An 18,457-nucleotide genomic window follows, 5' to 3' on the forward strand; every position below is an offset into this window, starting at 1 on the left:
TTGATGGCCTTCATATCAGACGTATTCTTTCTAATAGGCCTATCAAGATTACTAAAACCTCCTTCAATCTGGAGCTCTGCAAATATGTTAGGCTCTAACTTTTGGATCCCAAGCTGCACATTTAGAACAATGTACTGCGTACCTGAATGAAATCTAGAAAGAACAGCCTAGCATGATCATGAAAAGAATATTTTATTGAATTTTATTGAATTATCTGTGAGTAATTCCTTACTTTATATCTTACCTTTAGGGTAATAAGCCTTAACCGATAATCATCTGCTTGTATGACTCTGTTAACTGTAATTTCAATTCCTTCATAGGTAATTTGCTCTTCTGGCCAGTATTCTGTACATTTCTAGGCAAAAATTAAATCACAAATATAAAGGCAGGTGTCTGCAAAAAGTAAATGTGCTCTAATAAGCTTAAGAAAAGTATACTGTACATTTGAATTATTGCTGTTTTCAGAAATCAGTTATGCTATAAGTAAAAATATTAACTGATGTAAAGTGGTATTTTACCTGAGTCAGAATGTTTGGCCCTCTCCCCCCGGTTCCCCATTAAACCATATATTTTTCAATATTTTTCTTGGTTTAAGAGCTGCAGAAATGAGAAAACCCTATCACATTCAATTTTCTCATGTCATTATTACAGTAACAAAAGGAACCAGTAGGGATTTGCAAAGCAGCCACGTTTCAATTCAGATTTTAACTTTGATGATGACAAGATTAAATTCAAATGTAGGATTCGGGGTTCAAAAACAATAAAATTAAATTTAGACCCATTTGAGACTATAATAGAAAAGCACCATCATGCCGGAAGCTATTTAATTTTTGGAAGAATGAGATACTGATAGTAAGGCTAGAACATTTACAGGAACCTGTTTTTTAAAAAATTAAAACCAATTTATGTTATCACTGTCATATGTAGAATACAAGGATACAAGAAATAACTTTATAGACAATTCAGAATTTTCCACAAGGATATAAAGTATACTTCCCAGAAGACTCAGACAAACAAAGAACAAGAAGAAAATAAAAAGTAGAGGATTAAAATATGTGAAGGAGAGGGAGCTGAGATGCTGCAATGGTTGTAAGTGCAAAAAATGGTCATAAGTCACTTTTTTCAGTGCTCTTTGTAACTTTGAATGGTCACTAAATGAATGGTTATAAGTCCAGACCTATCTGTAGTCAATAATGCCCTTATTGCCACTCATTTTGAGAACTAAAATATCCCCTATATGGGTTGGCTTTGAAGATGACCTGAAAACTGCAGTTGGTGTGGAATTTGACAGGTAAATGAGAAATGTTATTGTCGTATAATGCCAACTATTTCTTCTGCTGAATGTTCAGTTTTGTCCTCCCATCTGCTGGAGTCTACTCATTCATGTTTGTCCACTGTCAAACAATATTTTTACCGAAGTAGGGAAAACATCCAGATGTTTTCTACTCCTTAACTAATAGTAGCTATAGGGAGTATCTGTATACTTTGTAATGAAGAAACATTTTCATCTCTTTGTATATATAGTTTCTGTTCTATGTTCAGGGAGTGTGTACACACATTTCCTACATGTGTATGTATACAAGTGTATCTATGAGGTCTAATCAGATACATTTATGCTGTATCCATGTGTGTGGTATGTGTGTGTGTGTTTCTGTTGCTTCCTTATATTGTATCAGTTTTTGTGTGTATGTGTGCACTGAGATGCACAGGATGGGCTGTGCATTTTGGATGTCGTGGGCCATGTGACTAGGGGAAAGTGGGCTTGGATTGCAATATTCATAAACCATCCAAACCACTTCTCAATTGTATCCCCCATAGGAGTGAATTAGTGAATTAATAAGTCTGGCCCATTTTAAACACAATCTATATTTCCTTTGCTTCTCCTTCTATACCAAATTATGTCTCATTCTGTTCTATGTTGAAGAACTATCCTGACCGACAGAATCCTAAGTTTTTCTTTCAACATTCCATGGGGATGGGGGTGTAGAGAGCACACACGCTATCAGAAGTGCTAGTAGCTATCTATAGCTCAGTCTTGGAGCAGCTGAAATGAAGATCACCCACGCATTTCTGTGGGCTGTCTGTCAGTTCACATTACATTTTATAAGAGTGCTGGAGTACTGAAGCCTTAATCTTTGCATTATTAGAATTAACATATATAGCGTGAACACAAATATTCTTCCTGCAATCTATATTTATATTTGAGTCACAGCACAATTCTTTTCTTAATGGAAAAATTGTGAAGCATCCCAGAGTCTTGAACAATAATGAATGACTTCATTAAGCCACGTCTCTCTGATAAAGCACAAGTGTGTACAGAGATCTCCAGATGTGTAAGGTTTCCATTTCCTTTGTAGCAACTCTATAATATTGCAGCTTTAAATTACGATGAATAGAATGAAAACATGACAGCCGTCCCAAAGCTTTCTAGATTGGTAAGAGCTGACTTTTGCTACTTTTCTAGATGATTGGTCAAATGTTTTGCCAACTAAACTTTAGTTTTCTTAAAGCTACCCTCCTGTGCCATGGCTCAATTGGAAAGGGCAGCAAGGAGACAATTCAAAATACATGCTAAGTTGCTAACACAGAACTAACCAAGCTTTGAAAAGGTGGAAACAAGGGCCACAAAATTTGCTGGCAGGATATTCTATTGGTAGGGCCTTAACACGGCATTAGCCCCTCACTGCTCATGTACTTGTCAAAGTTTTTTTTTTCTAGAAAAACTAGCTGCTACTGCATACCTCTACTGCAGGGGTATCAAACTTAAGGCCTGCGGGCTGCATTCGGCCTATGAGGTGCTTAGATCTGGCCCACAGGACTGCCCTGGAAACAGCAAAGGACTGACCCGTGATGCCTCTGCCAGCAAAAACAACGGCCTCCTGCAGCCTTCTGTCAGCAAAAACAGAGCTCGGGGAGGCTGTGTGTGGCCCACCTGGGCTCAGTTTTCAGCCCCGATGGCCTCATGCAGTCCTCTGCCAGCCAAAACAGTGCCCCCTTCAAGCGCAGCCCCCTCCCTCAAGTTCCATTTTTGCTGGCAGAGGGCTGCAGGAGGCCATTGTGGCTGAAAAGGGAGCCTCGACACGTGACGTTGAGCTGGCAAGCCCCCACACACACACCCTGCCTCCCTAAGATCAAACACAACCCTGATGCGGCCCTCAATGAAATTAAGTTTGACAGCCCTGCTACTACTACTGCAAGCACATTCTGATCAGTATTCACTCTTGCAGCTGAAGCACTAACAGGACAAGAATCACATTTTCCTAATGACAAAATTAAAATCAATGTGCAACAGGAACATTTCAAAAGAGAGGCTCTAGCCCCAAAAGAAAAATAGGAAATGTACTTCGGGAGTGGTTCAAATATACATCTATGGAAATTCTCAGTCATCCAGATCATGGTTGTCCCAAAGGTGCTTTTTCAAAAGGCAACTGGACTTTCTTGGTTTTTGCTTAAAGACGTTTCACTTCTCATCCAAGAAGCTTCTTCAGTTAGAGAACTTCTTGGATGAGAAGCGAAACGTCTTAAAAGCAAAAACCAAGGAAGTCCAGTTGCCTTTTGAAAAGGGACCTTTGGGATGCCCAAGTAAATGTTAAAGTTTTTATTCATCAAACTTTTAAACTATATTCCAACTTTACCTTGATTACCGATGTTACAAAGCAGACTAGTTTTATGAATGGAATAATGTTTTATTTAGGAATACACCGAAGGCACAAAACAGAATTTAAAAAAAAATAGAAAATAGAGATTCAGCATTACCTCATTCATCTCTTCTATATTGGTAATCATGACAATGATTGGAGAATGCTCCTGCCATACCATTCTCCAGAAATCACTGACAGTATTAACTATGGGTCCCTGAGTAGCAATGTACACCTTTTCTTCTCCTCTATAGCCCTAGCAAAAAAAAACAACAAAAAAAACCCAACAAGGTTCATGAGTGCTGAAATGTACGTATACCTCAGTCCTTCAGTTTTCATTCAGAAGCTGTTTATTAAATTAGAAATATTCTCACACTCATGCTTCACATGAAGTGAAACAAATAAGCACAAGCGGCATAACTTTGATTCATACAAAAACTAATGGTTCCTATGGCAATAGGAGCAATTTATGCTATGTAAGATGTATAGTTAAACTGAAATTCATTTGAGTAGAGCTACATTTGGCACCCCATTTGGGGGCCTTGTTGGATTCTAAAGGTTATGGTGGTAAACATATCTGTCATTCACTCTCAGAGATTGCTAGCAAGTCACACTTTAAATCACCGCATGTATATTTTACAAGGTTGAGATTTGAATCTGTGTCTCTGTCAGCATGCTGGAAGGACTGAAATGATTGTGGAATTCTGCAACTCTATTGAAAAACAATAGAGGCCTAACAAAACCACTTAAATAGAAAAGATTCTCTGGAACTGCCAGTCTTACCCTGATGTAATTAGCATTAATGTAAGAGCTGAGGGGATCGTCTTCATCATCTGAGGTAAGGCACACTCTGCTGTGAGGATCTGGAAAATGGAAAGCAGCCGTGATAGAGTTATAGATTGGAAGGAACAAAAAAGGTTTTCTCTCTCTCAACATGAATTGTACACAAATATTACACAACAGACCTTCAATCTGGAATTCTGAGAACTGGCCGAAGGTTTGATTTGAAGAAACACAAGAGTTTTAGCTGAAGATCTTCTAATTCAGAACCTAATTCAGAATTCTGCTTCCCACAGTGACAATCCAGATGGCCTGGAGAAAGCATTCATTGCTTTTGCTCACCCACAATTAATATTCAGTGGGATACAACCCTAGGGCTGCATTTAGATGCTATTACTGGTACCCGTTAAAAGTCTTAACATCCCTTTCTAATTCCCCTTGGAATCCATATTAGTCAATACTTTTACCACGCTTTGTGGCAGTGAATAGAATATAGCAGTGCTGAAGGAGCAGGGTGCTGCAGTACCTTTCACAATTCAGTGTTCTTTCTTATTGCAGAACTAATTATTAACGTTGCAAGTAGCCTAGTCTAAATGCCAGTGCAAAGGCAGAGATCTGCTATAATTTTATAGGATTTAATGTTGCACTGCTTTTGAGCAGTAACTTTTTTTCCTGAAAATTCTCAAATCAACCATTTTCATATGGTTAGGGTGGAATTTTTGAGACAAAAGGCTTAAAAGAAATTACCCACAACAAATCTGTAAATCTGCAAAAGAAATGCAGTATACATTAGCTGAATTAAAGACTATTATCATTTCTTTCGCTAACTGCAATTAACTATAGTGTTGCAAGCAACTAACTGATCATTAAGTTAAGTGCCTATTTATCTTTCAGTTCTAGCTGGAATGAACATCTATTTTTGAAATTTTTAAATATTTTATTTTATTTTCAGAACAACGTATTCCGTTTTGTGGGCAACTTTTCTAATTGAAAACTGTTTTTAAGCTTCTTTTAAGAATGGAATTGCAACTGTAAAGTGTTAAGACAGAATGTTTCAGTGCACAGAATGTTTCAGTGCACAGAAATATTTCAAATAGAAGAAAAACACATCTCAGGAAGCATTTTAAACAGTTGATATAATTTTTTAGTCCATCTCATCAAAATAATCAGAACAATTATTGAGACCAGATAAATTGTAAATACAAACATCCATAACATGTTCCATATCAGAAACATACTGCAGTCCAACCCAATAACCTTGGATCCCTCCAAACAGAAATTCTAACAATTGGTCAAAATGGTATGAAATAGTAAAGATTTTGACCAATTTTTCTCTCAAGCTCTGTGATATACTGAAATCACTCAACATTCAATTTGTGAAATTCATAGTTACTGCCTAGGAATGTCATAGGTACAGATAGTCCTTGACTTACAACAGTTCATTTCATGACCATTCAAAGTTACAATGGCACTGAAAAAAGTGACTTATGAATGTTTTTCACACTTACGACCGTTGCAGCCTCCCCATGGTCATGTGATCAAAACCCAGACATTTGGCAACTGACTCGTATTTATGACGGTTGCAGTGCCCCAGGGTCATGTGATCACCTTTTGTGACCTTCTGACCAGCAAAGTCAATGGGGAAGCCAGATTCACTTTTAACGACTGTGTTATTAATTTAACAACTGCAGTGATTCATTTAATAACTGTGGCAAGGAAGGTCATAAAATGGGGAAAAATTCACTTAACAACTGTCTCGTTTAGGAACAGAAATTTTGGGCTCAATTGTTGTCATAAATTGTCATAAATAAAATTGAGGACTACTTGTACAGGTAGTCCTCGACTTACAACAGTTCAAAGTGACGGTTCAAAGTTATAATGGCACTGAAAAAAAGATGTAAATGACAAATGGTTCATATTTATGACGGTTGCAGTGTCCCCAGGTCATGTGATCCCCTTTCGCGACCTTCTGACAAGCAAAGTCAACGGGGAAGCCAGATTCACTTAACAAGTGTGTTACTAACTTAACAGCTGCCACAACAAATGTGGCAAGAAAAGTCATAAAATGAAGCAAAACTCATTTAACAAATCTCTCACTTAACAACATAACAACAACAACAGCTCAATGGTTGTAAGTCAAGGATTACCTGTACTGTACTGCTGATCTTAATCCATATTCTTTGCGGTAATTTGGTGAACAAGTCCAAAACGCATCTGTCACTTCAGAGATCTTTTCTGACATTCGGAAATAGCTATCATAACCCACAACTCACCACTATGGCAAATCCCATAAAAGTCTAAAATGGATAGCGCCACAGTGGTGCAGTGGATAGAGTGCAGTATTACAAGTACTTCTGCTGAGTGTGAGCTGCCTGCAGTTTGGCAGTTCGAGTCTCACCAGGATCAAGGTTGACTCAGCCTTCCAGGGGTGGGTAAAATGAGGACCCAGATTGTTGGGGGCAATATGCTGACTCTGTAAATGCTTAGAGAGGGCCGTAAAGCACTATGAAGCGGTATATAAGTCGAAGTGCTATTGCTATTGCTATTTCTATGTACTTACTTGGGAGAATTGTTTTGTAACGATTCTTTCGGACTAAACCTGGAATGTCATATTCCTTTGGATCAATAAAGTTCATTGGGATTTCCTGTTGAAAGATGCATCATAGAAATATTAGACATATTGCAATCCTAATAGCTTTTCACTTAAAAATAAAAGTGGATTAAAAAAAAAGAATACTGTAGTACCATCAGTACGCTGACGACACCCAGCTGTACATCTCCACCCCGGACCACCCCAACAATGCCTTTGAAGTGATGTCCCAGTGCCTGGAGGCCGTACGGATCTGGATGGGGAGGAACAGGCTCAGGCTCAACCCATCCAAGACCGAGTGGCTGTGGTTTCCGACATCCCGATATAGTCAGTTGACGCCATCACTGACTATTGGGGGCGAATCATTGGCCCCCATGGAGAGGGCTCGCAACTTGGGCGTCCTCCTGGATTCACGGCTGTCTTTAGAAGAGCACTTGACGGCCGTGACCAGGAGGATTTTTTATCAGGTTCACCTGATTCGCCAGTTGCGTCCCTTTCTGGATCAGGACTCGTTACGCACGGTCGCTCATGCCCTCGTCACCTCCCGCCTGGACTATTGTAATGCTCTCTACATGGGGCTCCCCTTGAGGAGCACCCGGAGGCTCCAGCTGGTGCAGAGTGCGGCCGCGCGGGTGGTAATGGGAGCGTCATGGCGCTCCCATGTGACACCTCTCCTGCGTGAGCTGCACTGGCTCCCGGTGGTCTTCCGGGTGCGCTTCAAGGTTTTGGTTACCACCTTTAAAGCGCTCCATGGCTTAGGACCTGGTTATCTATGGGATCGCCTACTACCACCAATAGCCTCCCACCGGCCAGTACGCTCTCATAGAGAGGGACTCCTCCGGGTGCCGTCAGCCAAACAGTGTCGGCTGGCGGCCCCTAGGGGGAGAGCCTTCTCTGTGGGGGCACCTACCGTCTGGAATGAGCTCCCCCCAGAGATACGGAGGATCCCGGATCTGCGCACCTTCCGCCACGCTGTGAAGACCTTTTTATTCCATCAAGCGGGCTTGGCCTAATCTCCTCCCTCTTTTAATATGTAAATTTTAATCTGTTTTTAAATTATTGGGGTGTTTTAATCTGTCCCGGCCAAAATGATTTAATTTGATTTTATCTGGTTTTTTAAATTTTTTGTATTTATGTATTTTATTGTTTGCTGTTCACCGCCCTGAGTCCTTCGGGAGTAGGGCGGTATACAAATCAAAAGAAACTAAACTAAACTAAACTAAACTTGTGAAAACTCATTTAATGCAGATTCAAAACCAATGAATTGAAGAATTTGAGTACTAAAGGAAGTGTGATGGAGCTGTTAGATATATTTTAGTTTAATATTAATGAGATTAAACTGTAATATTATTATTTTTTGTTATTTTTAGATTTATATTCTATTTTTTTTTCAGGAAGAAAAGCCAGTTTATATTGGGGCTCTCCCTTTTCTTTATTAAAATATTCCTGTGCAGCACATTGCACTGAGACAGAGTGAATTTCTATGGCTGAGCTTTTTTATGAACCTGAATATAATATTTGTTGTACTAATATTTGTCCTACTGGCACTTTTTACTAACTTAGTTGATCGTTGGATAATCTTGTAACAGCTCAAAATATAGTTACTCCTCTGCTAACCAATAAAAAAAAAATCCCCTTATACTTCTGGCTTATCAAATAAATCTATGTTAATTTTATGCACTTCATTACTCAAGATAAGGCCAAGGGGAATGCACTGCAAGTCATTAAAAGCACCGCTGTATAAATAGTAGTAAAACTAATGAATTTATTTTAATTACTGTATGATGTTTATAAATGACTGTGTACGTTCTGATGATGCAGAAGTCCCATCTGGTGATAATACAAATAAGGCTGGAAAACACTGTTGCAGCAATGCTACTAGGAAGAAACCTGCAATGTTTCATAAAAACAGGTGCAAGAATATGTAGTTTTTTGGGGTGTGCAATGGATCATATCTAAATTAAATTAATCAATACAGTGAGATTAAGCATAGGAAATTACATTACCAGGAAATGTTCCCTGCATTCAGCCATTTTTTCTACACTTCAAGTCACATTTCCATTCTTTCAGAACTTACTATATGCCCCTACTCTCCAATAAATGAATAAAAATCTGGTTCTGATAGATGCAAATGCTGTATGCTGATGTACTGTATGGGTTTGCTTTATATTTATGAAATATAGAAAGAATATTTGCTTTTGCTTCCTTTCAAAGTTATTCTGCCTTACTAAGGACATGTCTCCTAAATCTGTTCATATTTCCTCCCTATTCAGCCATAAGTGGGATATATTTGAAACTTTCAAAATGCAGAGATTGATTCAAATAGCGAGTTAAATGTGCCTACTGAATGCTGTCCTAAAGGAAAGTTTGTTTCCAGAAATCCATGCATGAAATGAGAGGGTGAGGAGGTGTTGAGCCATCCTTGAAATATTTCCAGATCTAGATCCAGGGCACCAAAAACATCTTTTCTTTTCTTCTAACTAGATATCCCCTAGAGCAGGGGTGTCAAACTCAAGGCCCGCGGGCCAGATCCAACCCACTGGGTGCTTAGATTTGGCCCATGGGGCCACCCTGGAAACATTGATGGACTGGCTTGCAGTGCCTCTGCCAGTGAAAAGGAGCTTGCGAGGGCCACTGGTGGCCCTCCCAAGCTCTGTTTTTGCTGACAGAGGTTTGCAGGAGGCTGTCACAGCCGAAAACAGAGCTCAGAAGCCTGTTTTCACTGGCAGAGCATTCGGGCCACCACAGACACCCCTGACATGAGTGACATCGAGCTGGCCACGCCTCCTGGCCATATACCTTCCCCTGAGGTAAAACACAACCCTGATGCGGCCCTCAATGAAATTGAGTGACACCCCTGCCCTAGAGCTTAATGAATTTAATTTAAAAAAAATGTTTTTGTTTTAAATTATTGCAGTTGATTTCACTGAATATTATACTTTTCTTCAGTTCATTGTGACAACTGATGTGCTCCAGTATGGGTAATGCTACTATAAACTCTTATTTTGGAAATAGGGGCACCAAAATACTTACAAAAAATTCTGTCTGGAGAACAAAAGAATCTAAAGCTCTCTGGTGCAGCTCCTCTTCTGTGAGAATGTTTGATGCTGTTTGGAGGTATTCTTTAGCTGACTCTTCTCTGGGAGACATGATATAGCCAAACCCTTGTTCAGTACAGCCAGGAGTACACATGTCCAACGTGAGCGAAACATTTGAACCTCGCCTGGATATATAGAGGTAACTGTTAATGGCTATGAAACAAATCCGCATGAATCACTCACTTCCCCTATTTGTATGATATTCACCCTGAGATCTAGATAACAAGAAAAATCCAAGATATAACTTCATACATCTTTTCAGCCTTCTGGATGAATTGTATTACATTTCCCTTCATATACTGTACTTCCAGTCAATAAACTATGACCAGGTTAGCTGGGACCTTCAGTCAAATAGTTCTAGCAATCACCAAAAATTATACAGGTAGTCCTCAGTTAATGACCCTAATTGGGAATGGCAACTCCATCACGGAGCAACATGGTCCTAAAGTGAGAAATTGTGTGATTTGACTAGCTTACAACAACCAGTTCTGGTTGCAGTTGTTAAGTGATTCACCTGCAGTTGCTAAGCACAAGTCGTGAATGTGACTTGTGACTTTCTGATAGTTTCCTCCCTGATTTTGCTTGTTGGAAGCTAGCAGTAAAGATAGAAAATAGTGATCATGTGATTTTGGGTCATAATTGTGCACCAGTTGCCAAGTACCCAAATTGTGATTATGTGACTGTGGGGACACTACGATGACTGCAACTTCAAGGCCTGGTCAAATGTTTCCTTATTCAGTGCTGTCATAACTTTGAACAGTCATTGAACAAGTGATACTATGCAAGGACTACCTGTATTATATTATCCTTCTGAGTGTAGAATGTTGAAATATGGAGTTTGATGCTACTTAGAGAGAAAAACATTCTAGTTAAGTCTAATACTTCAATTTAATAGCAATAGCAATAGCACTTATATACAGCTTCACAGTGCTTTACAGCCCTCTCTAAGCCGTTTACAGAGTCAACAAATTGCCCCCAACAATCTGGCTCCTCATTTTACCGACCTCTGAAGGATGGGTCAACCTTGAGTCGGTGAGACTCAAACTACCAAACTGTGGGCAGCTGGCAGTCAGCCTAAGTATCCTGCAGTCCTGCACTCTTAACCACTGTGCCACCATTGCTTCTTTAATAAATAAAGAAGATTAACCTAACATTACATCAGCTAGAAAATATTGGAATGGAGATTCATGCCCCAGGAAGACAGGTCAGGGAAAGCATATTTATTTATTAGAAGAATAACAGACAATGTAATAGTTTAAGTCCCTTATCTCAAAATTTGTCTGTCTAAGGCTTTTCTCAGATCACCCATCTCAGCAAGAGAAAAGAGGCATGAATGCAATATGCACTGCCTTTTCCATGGCATTCCCACGAAGATAATTGTGAGGTTTGGAGTAGTAGAGGAATGACTATATCTGAGAAAGTTGGTGTGAGGATAGGGTTAAATAATCCTCTCAAATGACATATTCTTGCTTTTAAAGCTATCTTTTATTGCCACTGATTATCAAAACAAATAAAAAACTGTGGGAAAAGGATCAGTGGCAAACGATCCTCTATGAATAACAAATGGATCATTTTATTCCAAGTAAGATTTATTTTTGTTCAATAGCCAGAAATTCAACACTTTAACAAGATTAATACAGTTTGAGAAATATGTAACAGTTTCATAGAATATATTCATAAATATTAATTGGGAATTAATTAATTATTGAGCTGAAGGGAGAGTTGCTTATTTTTGAAAGAAAGTAAGCTTATTTGGTCCAAATTAAGTTGATTGTTCATAATGGCTAAGCTTTCCCTGCCCTATGATCAGCTGATTGTATTTCTTCAACATGCTGCCTTACCTTTCCTGCAACCCTACAGATTTAACTGTAAGAGTTGCTGGATCTGTTTCTGCTTTTATATCCATCACACAGTCAAAAACTGGTGACTCTGGTACAGGATCTAAATCAAGGAAGTCATCATCGTTTTTATCTTCCGTCCATTCAGAATAAGTGAAGGATGGTTGACGGCTTACAGACTGTCGCCTGTCCTCTTGGAGGGGAAATGAGGGATCTGGAGGAGCTTTCACAAGATGCCAAACCTATGAGAAAATAAACTGTACTGCATTTAATGCTCTCTAGAGAGAAAACCAATGGGTTCTGCTGAAGAGGACAGGAAGAGAAGAGAAAAATGGTATGCAGTGCCTCTGTATGTCACAAGAGAATTGTCTATTATAGTTTAGCACTCAGGATGGAAAGCTTTATGCCTAGTAGTTTTCTCAGTAGAATTACCACTGAATACAATGGAGATCCTGGAAAATGTGCAGAGATGCTTACATGTATTTTACACAGTGATCCACTATCCTGAAATGCACAACCACATGTGAACCTGGTCATTACCAGGAACCATTCTTAGATTCTGAAAACAATTTCCCCGCTATGACAGAGATGAAGGCTTCTTAAAACAAGAGCTTCCTGTTGACTTATTCTATTTTTTAAAAAACTCTGATAAACTGGTTTTTGTAAAATCTGCAAAGACCAGAAGAACCAAAAAGGAACAAAGGGCCAAAGAAATCTGTGCATAAGCATCTTTACAAGAAATGTAACATTCAAATAACTTCCAATTCCATCAAAAATTATTCTGTTTTCACCCAAAACCTGGCATTAGGAACAAGGCTGTGTTTAATAAGGAAAAAGGAAAAGGATAGGTAGGCTGAAGGAAAAAAATGCCCTATTTTAGAGGTGTGCATGAATCCTCTTGACCTCTTTTTCAATGAATCCATGGTTCCCTGCTGACTTTTCCCCACAGTTCAGCTGCCTGTTGGGTAGGGGAAAATATGTCCTATCCTCTACTTCTTTTTCTTTATTTATATAAAATCACTGAATTAAAAAGGTATGTACTACTGTACACTTAGTTTAATGGGGGCAGGAGGGAAATCCGCTATTTCCTAGCCATTGATTTGTTTCTGATTTCATTATCAAGTTTTTTTCTTCTTTTTAGGCATCCGTTTGTGTGCAGTTTTTTTAACTTTACCCCTCGAACTTTAGACAGCAATATAATCTAGACTAATTAGACTGATCAGTTGACCCCAACTCCCCCGTGTTTCCTGTTCCTCCTTCTCTTATCTTTTAATTCATATTATTGTACTTTCTAGTTTATTTCTATTGTTTCATTGCTTTGCTATTGTTATGTTTTCATGTATTATTTTTTCTGTTTTATTATTGTAAGCTGCCCAAGTAGCTCCATAGCGAGATGAGCAGCAAATAATTTTAACAAATAAATAAAAATAAATTATGTAGTTGGCTTAACATTTAGCATTCCTGAAACTCAGGTTGTAATTTTGGTCATACATACTTAAGCAAAAATCCCCTTGCACTTGATGGAACATATTTTGACAATGCTGTCAATCTAGTTTCAATCAGAAGTTTCCTTGAATTCATTTTATGTAGTTAGTCATGGTGAACCTGGTAGGGTGGAGCATGGACAGAGGAGACTGTAAGAAAGGAGGGATCAGACTTAGGAACTGTATAGCCATTTCCGAAACATTGGCTTCCATAGCAGATGTGATTACGTTGCAATACACTCTGGCCAAGTTAAGAAAACATATTGCCTTGCATATTGTGGAACACTCAAGAAAATCAGAGTAATGGAAGTTTTGTTGCTTGAAATGTAAGGGAGCTTCTTCACAAATACTGAAAATATGAAATAGTAGTGTATGGGGGAATTTTAACCTATAAAAGATAAGTTCTAAATATTCAAGATATGTCAACTCTAGGTTCTTCTCTATCAAATAGGACTAAGGAACACTTTAATTGTATAAATTAGGTTGATCCCAGTTTCTATTTAACACTTAATAACTTCTCATAGTCAAGTATTTTCATAACGTGGCTGATCATATGAACAATTGGATGTAAAAACTTCAAGATATTTGGCTAATATTTGTGTACCTTTAAATTTACACCATAAGAATCTTTCCCTGTATTTTTTTTTTGTTACTTTCTGATGTTCTTAATTAAAAATTAAATAGGAAAAAAGTGTAGAACTCGATAGAAAATTCAGTTGGACTAATCCCACTGTTCTTATTCTGTGTTTGCTCTGCAATAGGGAATATCTCATTGTAGAAGTGGTTTGAACCTTTTACAGTTCACTGTCAATTTAGAAGCTCGTCCTTTGCATTTTAACATGCATGATTATCCTGCTCTACAGTAGTAGCTTATTATTTGATCAAACAATAAATCTGGTGAATAAGAGCTTTGCAAAGAGCAAATGAACTGTACAGCAAAGCTAATCTTGCTACCCACATCAGTCCTCTTACTGAGAGAACTAATTAGCCTCTTTAGTAAATGATTTTTTTTTAAAAAAAACTTCTTTTTGCAAAAGTAACAGAGGGCACCCTACAATTGTCTAATTCCCAGAATCTATCAGAGAATAATGTTTATGGAAATGTACACGTACATTGTAGGGCTTACTTAAGCTTATTTTTCACCAAATGTACCAGTAGAACATTCTAAGGAAACTCAGAAATTATTAATTTATTCAGCAAACTTTTCAACTGAAATTAAATGCTTCCAAGATGTCAGCTTACCAGTGTTGCTATGAGTAGCAAGCCAAGGGAGAACAGAGACAGCAGGAGGTAAGACACTGTGATGCCTTCATCCGTGATCAGATTCTAAGGAAGAATATAAACCTATAGTTATTTTAGGGTAGTGAAAGACCCAGAGAGGCATACAAGAAAATGTAATGTAGGAAATTGTTCTGAAGGTGGCTGTGAAATTATGTAAATCATTTTAATTTTTTGACCAAACATTAACAATTCAAACTTGAAAATAAGTAAATTTTTCTCACTCATTAAAATAAAAAGGTTTTCCAATTCATCAAATTACAACATGCCCTCCCCTGGGTAACTAGGGGCTACTTAGGTCATTTAAGATGTTATGAACTGATTCAGAAAAACAATGTGAAATTGTGAATTTCTGAAATATGATCAAAAAATGGGAAGAAACCAAGGAAAGGATAAATGTCAGAAAATTGCTAGTTTCACATCTCTGTTTATTAAGCATGCCTTTCTTGACTTCTGAAACAGATAATGAAAGGTTCACTCTGTAGAGAAAAGGCCCTGAGATGAGACAATGACTAAGGCTTAACTTCTGGAGAAGGTTCCATTAGCAACTTTAAAGGGGCTGTAGTTTGCCACTCCTTGGAAGTCTTCTCCAAACCCAGACACCCTTCATAATTATTACTCAAGCTAGAACATGCTCTTGGTCACTGAATAATTCTGGAGTATGCTGGAAAAAGATTATCTAAATCCTTTGGAATCCAGATCCATACTTGGGCATAGGACAAAGATAGCATTAATCACTCTTATGAATTAATTGTTGACATTAGTCCACTCCCAAAAGAGCATCTCTGTTCAGCACAAGCCATTTGTCTTTGTTACCATTCCTCCTTGACTTCTGAAAGCAACTTGAGAATAGACTTCTGTTGAGTGAGTAATGAATTTGTTTCACATTCTTGAGTTCTAACTCTTGAAAAGGTAAACCAGATCAAGAAACAGATGCCACATAGGTTTAAAATTATTTTTATTAAGATGGACTATAGTAACATAATCTATTTGTTTCCTGGATCATTGATCTTCCCTTTCTTGTCAAGACCATCCTCTTTATTTTCTACAGAATCACTTCCATCATCATTGCTACTCCTAAGATCACCCAAAATGGAGCAAGCAGGAAGAACTTGACCATGTGATAGAGGCAGAACTCAGAGAAGTTTTGGTGGTTTCTCCAGTTCTCATTCCTGGCCACTGTCTTGTAAGTCTTCTGTTTGCTTCAGTCCTACTGCTGCAATAAGAGCAGCAGCAGTAGGAAACAAGCATCTGTGTGTCTTATTTTTTTCCCATCCATCCATCATTTGCCACAGCCTAGGAGGAGCTCAGCACCTGAGCTCTCTCATTCACCCTATCTAAGTGACTCCTGTTTGAAATATTTGTCTTGAGAGAGCTCAACAGAGAGCTCTATTTACATTCCTGTTAGCATTCCTGGAAGCCATCTTTTTCGTTGGATCTTCAGGCCTACCACATTTACTATTGTGGAAAACTGGGAGAGGAGATCTGTGGAGCCAGGGTGATATAGTCATAATAACATTCCTTTCCCAGAGAGTCAAGGACATCTTGCCCTGCAGCTGGAAGGCTAGAACTGGGAGGCATGTCCAGTTGGGGCAATGCTTTGATTGGACCATGTGATGGACATGTGGGTGTTGGGCAGGGACTTGAACTTTCCTTTGGGTGGGGAAAACCTGGAAACGTTCAGATTCGGGTTTCCCAGATGTGTCAATATGACATCTCTAATAAAATGGAACTTTGAGGAACTTTAAGCCTTGGTTTAAAGCCTTTTGTTGGGGGTGTTACTTGGAACCCTAACATTAAGCTCCATACCTCAAGGAAGAAGGGGGTAGAAGACAAATTGTAATTGTTCCTGTTTAGGTCCTGAAAGCAAGATAAGAAGTAATGGATGGAAACTAATCAAGGAGAAAATCATCCTAGAATTAAGGAGAAATTTTCTGACACTGGAACAATTATTCAGTAGAACGACTTCCCTCCATAATTTGTGGGTTCTCCAATACTGGAGGTTTTTAAGAAGAAATTGGGACAACTATTTGTTTGAAATGGTAGAGGCTTTCCTGCTTGAGCAGAGGGTTGGACTAGAATACTTCCAAGATCGCTGCCAACTCTGTTATTCTGTTATAAGCCTATTGCTAATGTTCTTTTTACAACACATTACTGTCTACAAAGAAAATGGGCCCTGCAACAGCAACTATAGTGGCAAAAGATGTACAATTAGAGTTTGGAGAAAGGAAGTGATTATGATAGGACTGCCAATCTGTATGGTGGCATAAGGCCAATAAAAGAGAAGGAATGAGTCAGAGGTATAGCCAAGAGCAATGAATAAAGAAAAGGGACTCAGATGAATAAGGATGTAGCAATAACTCAGAGCACTCCAAGCTATTAAATCTTTACAACACATCACAGAAAATGCAATCCAATTATACTTTATATATTATCATTGTGATACCGTTTTCAGATCGTTTTCCTGAACTGACATAACTCAGATATGAATAAAGCAGTTTTACACAAGGATTAAAACAATTGCATTTATAACTTATATACCAGAATCGTGATGTTCATTGGAGTTTTTTAAGTTCAGGAAATTATAAGAAGTTACATTCAGTCATGACTGATGAAATTTCTCTTTCACTCTGGTACGCTCTTGAGAGCCCCAGATCTGCTCAGGAGGATCTTTTGAAATGGATCTGGAAAGCACACAGAATAGACTGAGGAAGGCGGGGTATAAACAAAAGGGAAATGTCTATGGAGATTCTCAGTCATCCAGGTCATGGTTGTCCCAAAGGTGCGTTTTCAAGAGGCAACTAAACTTTCTGGTTTTTCTTTGAAGATGTTTGAAACGTCTTCAAAGAAGAGAAAAAAAGAGAAAAACCAGAGAGTCCAGTTGCCTCTTGAAAATGCACCTTTGGGACAAACAAAAGGGAAGTACGATTTGCAAATAGAAATTCAGTCATGTGGTGTTGAATGTAGCTTAAGAGCTTCTGTTTCCAAACATCCTTTTGAGAAAAGGGGAAGAAATGACACAAATGTTCATTCAAAGCGAATATCCTTGTCTGTCTTTTATAAACATTGTGGTGCATTTAACAGGAAATATGCAGTTTCCATTTGTTCAATGAGGTCTGTACACTGCTAATGTCAAGTTCAGAACTGCTCCTTTATTCATCATTTAGCTAGAGAAGCTATTCATAATATATAACAAACACTACTTGATGTATTACATCCATTATTAATATTCCATCCAAGAAGATATTAGCACTACCAAGAAGATCATTGATACACCACATTGAAGTATACTGAAATCACCGAACATACCTTGTTAGAATTTGAATCCAACAGTTGTGATGGATGAACAAGGTTGGACAAGACAGCCAAAATATCCTGAATTGCTGGGATTGTCTCACATCCACCACACCAAAACATAAAGAAGAAAACCTGTGGTTTAAACAGATCATGTATAGTGAGGTTACTGCACTTTTTAAATGTTAAATAGCAAATCCAAGATTTCAATTAATAATCTTCTATTTATAACCATGTCTATTTTTAAAGCACAGAGGCTTTTTGCAGCTGCAAAATTAACTTGAATAAAAAGACTGAGTTACCTGTTGTAACACGGCACATCTTTTGATTTAATTTCAGCTATATCAGCATTTATGACGTGGGAAATCTGCCCCTAAAATGTATGAATCTAAAAAAAACAAAAGCAATGTTTTCCTTTTCTTTTGTCAGAAAGCAAAGTCCATCCCAATTAAGATAG

The 18,457-nt window shown here is 38.2% G+C and overlaps 1 protein-coding gene across 10 annotated transcripts in view; it reads right to left on the bottom strand.

Moving 5' to 3' along the window:
- Positions 1-18,457, bottom strand: part of PTPN5 (protein tyrosine phosphatase non-receptor type 5) — a 78,547-nt gene that overhangs the window by 17,763 nt on the left and 42,327 nt on the right. For 7 of the 10 annotated variants that reach the window (XM_087879843.1, XM_034416919.2, XM_087879848.1 and 4 more), the window contains 8 exons: positions 18,016-18,135; positions 14,671-14,754; positions 11,948-12,186; positions 10,042-10,231; positions 6,979-7,063; positions 4,422-4,501; positions 3,757-3,894; positions 245-355 (listed from right to left, as the gene is read on the bottom strand). In XM_087879843.1, the coding sequence (XP_087735969.1) occupies positions 245-355; positions 3,757-3,894; positions 4,422-4,501; positions 6,979-7,063; positions 10,042-10,231; positions 11,948-12,186; positions 14,671-14,754; positions 18,016-18,135 (1,047 nt within the window). Of the gene's footprint in view, positions 1-244; positions 356-3,756; positions 3,895-4,421; positions 4,502-6,978; positions 7,064-10,041; positions 10,232-11,947; positions 12,187-14,670; positions 14,755-18,015; positions 18,136-18,302; positions 18,389-18,457 lie in introns of all 10 variants that reach the window. The other 3 variants (XM_087879866.1, XM_087879870.1, XM_034416924.2) reach the window with 2 other exon arrangements.

Source organism: Pantherophis guttatus, chromosome 1, assembly GCF_059756535.1.
Source record: "Pantherophis guttatus breed Tessera chromosome 1, ASM5975653v1, whole genome shotgun sequence".
Taxonomy (NCBI): Eukaryota; Metazoa; Chordata; class Lepidosauria; order Squamata; family Colubridae; genus Pantherophis; species Pantherophis guttatus.